The sequence below is a fragment of the Lolium rigidum genome, chromosome 7 (assembly GCF_022539505.1).
Source record: "Lolium rigidum isolate FL_2022 chromosome 7, APGP_CSIRO_Lrig_0.1, whole genome shotgun sequence".
Lineage (NCBI taxonomy): Eukaryota > Viridiplantae > Streptophyta > Magnoliopsida > Poales > Poaceae > Lolium > Lolium rigidum.
This window is the reverse complement of record NC_061514.1, coordinates 47,918,065-47,924,648: the sequence shown is the minus strand read 5'-3', so window position 1 is coordinate 47,924,648 and position 6,584 is coordinate 47,918,065. Positions and strand designations below refer to the sequence as shown.

The 6,584-nt window shown below is 47.9% G+C and overlaps 1 protein-coding gene across 1 annotated transcript; it reads right to left on the bottom strand.

The window, feature by feature from the left end:
• Nucleotides 1–1,179: 1,179 nt before the first annotated feature.
• On the bottom strand, nt 1,180–2,633 carry LOC124678042 (myb-related protein Zm1-like). The gene is made up of 3 exons (XM_047213982.1): nt 2,495–2,633; nt 2,274–2,403; nt 1,180–2,174 (listed from the first exon to the last, which is right to left on the bottom strand). The coding sequence occupies exons 1-3, from the start codon at nt 2,631–2,633 to the stop codon at nt 1,391–1,393; spliced, it is 1,053 nt and encodes a 350-aa protein (XP_047069938.1). The 3' UTR covers nt 1,180–1,390.
• Between the last annotated feature and the right edge of the window lie 3,951 nt (nt 2,634–6,584).

Sequence of the window (6,584 nt, the reverse complement as noted above, 5' to 3'; positions counted from 1 at the left end):
CGTTTTAAAATGGCAGTGCCGACGACTGGGGATACTCAGCCACCGGGGACCAATCTATGTGGATACTATGTTTGTGAGAGGATCCGGAGATACTGCAATGAGCGGGACCGGACGTGTGAGAACAACATCCCGAGGAATAACCTCCGGAAGACGCTTAGTCCGAAGCTCGCTTCCGACCACTTCAAGAGGAACTAGATGGATGGTTGGCGAGGAAGTCATCGATCCTAGAGGAGAACACTATTACGATGACGTAGATCTTTATGTGCACCGGAATTTGTAACTAACTTGTTCAAAATTGTATATGGTCATCCGATATTGAATATATATTGTATATGGTCATCCGATATTGAATATATATTGTATATTCCTCTTGAATTCTTTTTGGTTCTAATTTCAAATTTGTTTGAAATTGTACATTCATATGCATGTATGTATACGAGTACCATAGAATATGTGAAACTCCTTCAAAATTAAAACCCAAAAGAAATAAAATAATACAAATTAAAAAGAAACCAGATTTAGGGCGAGGGGGCTAAACCCTAAACCCTGCGGAGGCCTTTAGTCGCGGTTGGCCGGAAGAACCGCGACTAAAGGTCCTCCGCCCTGCGCTCGCCTGCGGCCCACGTGGATGGGCCTTTAGTCGCGGTTCGTAAGGAACCGCGACTAAAGGGGGGGGCCTTTAGTCGCGCTACTTTGGTCGCGGTTGGGCCACCGCGACTAATGGCAGTTGCCAACCGCGACCAAAGCCCCTTTTTCCACCAGTGCACTAACCTCGACATGGTGATTAGGAGTATTGAATTGTCTTTGATATATGTGTGTGGCAAGATCGACCTCGGTTACGAGGACTAGGCGGCCATGGCGCAACCCTAATTACCTAGGGTTTTTATCTATTTAACTTTAGTTTTTTTTATATTATTTCGAACTATGCAATTTACATTTTATTAATATAAATATTTCTGGAAAAAAATATGAATATGGCCGCTGGGCGGCCCCTGTCCAAATAGACATACGCTGAAAATTAGCATATTTTATGCCAGCGGCATGGCCCGAACGAATGAAAACGAACAAATTTAGTGTCTGTAATGGGTACAGGCCGCAGAGATGGCCTTAGCCAATGTTGTATACCAATTGGGTGCTGGAGTTAAGTTACATTCCGCATTAACATAATACCAGTGTAACATAAATCTTGACTCGTTTTGTAACTTTGTATTGCACCAGTTTGGCCAACACACCCTCCCCCCAATGATTCTTCTTATGTTGTATGTGCACCTAGCCTAACTATAGTTTCTGTAGTCTTCATACACGTATGCACTTATACATTTTTGCGTGTATTTGTTCTAGCATCAGTAGTAGCATGACTATACTAAGGATCGAATGGGTAATGGTGGTCTCACAAATCCATCTGGATATCCGTGAGAGCTGCAGCAGAGGCTTCGTGGCCAGCTTCGAAGTAGCACGACACTGGGTCGTCCACGCTGGCAGAGGGCGGGCCCACGAGACCCGACTGGGCCTGTGGGTTCGTTTGGTACTGGTAGTCCTCGATGGGCCCCCATAGGCCCAGCTCTCGCTCCAGGTCCTCCAACCACCACTCTTGTCCGTCGTCGGTCGTTGCGGCGCTCGCCTCTGTTCCATTGCCGGGGCATGGCGCCGCATTGATACATGGTGCCTGTTCTGTTTCCGTGCACGCGCCGGTGCCGTCGTCGACGCCGTCCATGATGCTCCAGAGCTCCGGCACGATGTCGATCTCCGGCAGATCGAGCAGCCCGTCGTCGTCCACCACGCACGGCGGGGACGCGGACGAGCAGGGCGAGGTCGGCGCTGAAACGGACGGGCAGTGCGTCTCGGGGACGGTGTCCAGCAGCATGTCGAAGTCGAAGCCGAGGTCGACCACTGGGATCTCGATCTTGTCGACCTCTGGTTCTTCCTTGGTCGTGTTGCTCTTTTCGCCGGAGTCGCCGCTAGAGGAGCCGGTCGTCGCCGTGGTCGTGGAGGAAGACGGCGAGGCTGACTTCACCGGCGCGTCGACGCGGGTGGTCTTCTTCTTGCTCTTGGCCCCGCCCGTCTTCTTCTGCTCGCCGGCGCTCGCCGCCACCCGCTTCTTGAGGTGCGTGTTCCAGACGTTCTTGATCTCGTTGTCCGTCCTCCCCGGCAGGCTCGCCGCGATCTTTGACCACCTAGACGTACACAATTTCGAGTTCAGTTGGTTGTTAGTCCAGTTGAACAGAACGGCAGCTAATCCAGCTTGATGCAGGGTGTGCAAGCAATCGACGTACTTGTTGCCGAGCTTGTTGTGCAGCTTGATGAGAGTCTCCTCCTCCTCGGCCGTGAAGTTGCCGCGCTTCAGGTCGGGCCGTAGGTAGTTGATCCACCGGAGCCGGCAGCTCTTCCCGCACCGGAGCAAACCTATCAAAAACATGTTAACATCCTAGACCAAATTGCCATGAACATGTACGACTCTGTTTCATCGACCGGAGGCGGCCAGGCCATTGCGTACCTGCTTGCTTGGGCAGGGCTCGCCAGTTGGGGTGGCCATACTTGTGAATGTAGGCGATGAGGCGCATGTCCTCCTCCGGCGTCCATGAGCCCTTGTTCAGCCCCACCTTGGCGCAGCACGGTGCCCGGCCTTTCCCCATCGAAGCAACCTCCCGGCGTCGATCTTCTCCAAAGCCTCCGGCCTCTGGACTCTGGCTGTGTTGTTGCTGTTGCGGTAGTGCGCTCGCTCTCTTGTACCGGACGTGTGCAAGCTGCAACCTGGACACCTCCAGGACATGGCGTATATATAGTAGGCGAGCACGGTGAAAGATTGAGGCTGGTAGGGACTCGCGTCCATCGTCTCCCTTGACACCGACGCGGGCGACGCCGACCGGCTGACACCGAAGCAGCGGCCACCCGCGGTATGTTTGTGTGTCGCCCCCCGTCCCCACCGCGCGGACTCCGCTCACCTACCTTGTCACGGCTCACGACACTACTACACCTGACTCCTGAATGAGAACCGGCGAGGAGGTGGCGTTGCGTGTGACACAGCGGCGGATCCGCCTGGCCGCGACGGGCGCGCCACACGGGCGGCTCGCCGGCGTGGGCCTTGGCACGATCGATCTCCATCGGTGGAGGCATTTCGTGCCAAGCTGGGTGTGTGAGTAGGATGTCCAATCTTGTCTGCCCGGGACGTTCTCGCGTGGTTACCCCACGACTGGACGCCTGTCCTTCCTTGCCGCCGGCGATCCGTGCCACGGCGACACGGCGGCATCAGACATGCCGTGGATTCTGAACTTCTAATCATCGAGTTGCGGTATGCAAGTTCTACAGAGGTATTTGTTGTTACAATCACGACATGCAACGGAGAAAGAAGATAGATGGAACCAACACACGGACACAAGAATTTTAACGTCGAAAGCCCATCCAACAATTAGAGAGAAAAAAAGATGAGACCAAAAACTCACTATCGTGAAAAGAGTTACACAACACTGTGAATTTCATAGATTCAACTTCTTCCGTGCGGCGGCTTACAAAGAGGTATACATAGTGGTGGCATGACGACCTTTATGTAAATTTAGATCGCAATATAACATTTTTAAACCTCTAATAATCGCGGATCTAGCTCTGTCGTATGCTTCTATTTATTCAGTGAGCAAGGTTTATGAGCATGTGGGTTTTGAGATAGATTCTGTTCTGTTGCTCAAACATTGGAAAAATTGAACCTGTTTTAGATTAAATTAGTGTCGTAGGCGTTGATTTTCTTTCCTTTAATACTGCAATTGAACATTGCGAAGCAAGAGAGGGCCCATTGTTATGCAAAGTATGCTGTTATATAGGAGAAGTACCGGGAGTCATGAGCCACCATCTTTTTTTACTCTCTCGATCCATAATAATTATCAGGGGAATCTTAACTTTGTGATGATGGATCTATAAAGCACGCGTTTTGCCTAAAAATAAAACATGCCGTGGATTATGTTCTGGATGGACTTCAGGTCGTGGCAAGCGACACACACAAAGAAGTAGGTTAAACGGGACAGGGATGGCCAACTAGTAGTCCCAAGATCTCTGCTTTTTGTGTGTGCCTCGTCCAAATCAATTTTAATGGTGGGGAACAGTCTCCAAATAAAGTGTCTTGCTTCCAACAAAATTTATTGGTAAGATCGGAAATAGTCCCCACTGTTCTGGGAACTCTGATAGGTGAATCAATAGTGCTCGCACCTAAGATTCATTACACTGGTTGTCTAATCTATAATTCATCCATTTTCTATTAATTATTACGGGGAGAGTGGACTGCAACCCGATAACAAACACTTAGTTGATGCGCATAATTGTGAGTATAATGTATTATATTGCTTGTTAGAGTCAAAGAGAGAAGAGAGAAAAGTCCCAACGTACGGGCATGATAAGGTTTAAAGCAAGCGATCGCTGAAGAATTCAGTATCCACCACAGTACCAGGATTAGATAGATCAATGTGAAACAAATGTGCGGAATTCGCACCAAGCTAGCGCTAGCTATGCTGTCGTCCTTTCAACATATTCCATTTGCAGCGACCGCATTAAAAGATGGAAGAAGAATATGCGACGCCAAGGAATTTTATGTTTCAAAGCATACATGTAGAAATCGGAAGATTAGTGCAACTTGATGCGTGCTGCTCATTTATTCCCCCAAGACATGTTGATCAACATTGGCATATGTTTATACATAGATTTGCTATTCCTCGTACTCCCTCCGTCCCAGTTCGCAAGGCAAAGTTTTCAAATATCTTGGCCCAAGATGAATTCTCATTGGCTTTAAATTTGCATGTTAAAACATGCAAAAACTGTGCCTTTCACATGCATGGAGTACTAGTGCACGGTGGTTTCACATGCATGGAGTACTAGTACGTGGTGGGAGATGAAAAGAGGAGTGTTTGCATGCAAAAATAAATTAGTTTACTTCCACATTAAATGCAAAATGTGCCTAGGAGGTGAGAAATTTTGGGACAAATATTTTTTTGGGAATTTGCCTTGCGAACTGGGACGGAGGGAGTATAATTGTTTTTGGAGGATTTTTATTATTTATAGCCACTCTGCCATTTATATGGTAACAACCCGATTTAACAACTTTTCATCTTGATTATCGCATCGAATGATTTTTTTGCTGGTTTTTACCCTTTTGAAGGTTTCAGAGCATCTCAACAAGTGGGTTTAAGCCATCAGGTCCAAGTGGCCTGCCATGTTGTCGATGTTCGTCTTCTCTCATTTGCTTCCACTCCCAAACCGGTTTGGATCCACACCCAAACCATTTAAAATCAACGCATATGGTTAAACCACATGCATGAAGACTTGCGCGGTCGTATCACAATCTCACATACCAATACCGCCTAGTACGTGGCTCGCTTGTGCATGCCTAGGATTAGGGTTTCATATCCAGAAAAGGCGACAAACTGGCTTTCGACAAAGTGGCGGCAATGAACTGGCTTCCGACGAAGGCAGTGGCTACTATTGAAGCTGGCTCACAGCAGTGCTTTATCTATGGCTTCTGCGGTGACCCAGCATACCACTGCATGGTGTAGTACGCAAGTCGTTGATATAACACAAGTGAAACATCGTTCCACTCATATTACATCCCTCAGAGTGGTACAACAAAAACATATGCGAGTCCAAGGCATGTCTATAGAAGGATACACGAACTGTTTACAGAAGATCAACATAGCCTCCTACTTTACAGTGAAGTAAAACTTCAAATAAAGCTTCAGAAGAACAACTCGTAGACTAACTTATTGCTACCTCTAGCTCTAGAGCTACTTGGCTTGCTATAGAACTCTAGCTACTTAGGTGCTAGGATTAGGGAAAAAGTTCCCTTCTATTACTAGTTTAAGTTTCCACTCTAGCTGATGCAGAAGTTGACTCCATTGACTTCATTGATTGGGTTCCCCACCTTGTTGTACTTGACTCCTTTGTCTTCGAGTTTCACGGTAGTTTCTCCTTCGAGGATTTTGATCTAAGAAGGGGTACAAAAGGGAGGGAATGAGTACGAGCGTACTAAACAAGTTCATTACAGGAAACAGGTGTATCATGCACTAGCTACAGTCACAGACCAGAAAGTCATAGACGAATGCAAGTTTTCGTAAACATTTCTTCAAAAGGTTTATTTTAATCTGAAAACTATGCCCGTCAGTCTTCACAGGTTGACCAGAACTTCATGGAGTTCCTTTCATGCCGCGTTCGTAGTTCCCTTCCCGGAACAGGGAGTGACAGTCACAATTCAATACACTCTGCAGACGTGCGTTACTTTTATCATAAGAGACCTTATCCTTGTTGCCAACCAGGCGCGGCTTTCCGGTCCACACTTCCTTGGTGTGAGGCCAGGTGTAAGATCCAAGCCAATCACTGCCTTCTCCGCGACCCTGCATACCCACGCTTTTGTCCATCCGCACATCCCTAGTAGACATCTCATGTTCATACGGCTTTACACTCGATGTGCTACGGACAATCCATCATAGACGGTAGAGCGCTCTCATCCACTTGGATGGGGATTTAAAAGGATTTCCCAACCAACTGTGCGGTGTTAGCACAACACCCAACTAGGCTCTATCAAGTCTGTTGATATACATAAGGGAAAAGAT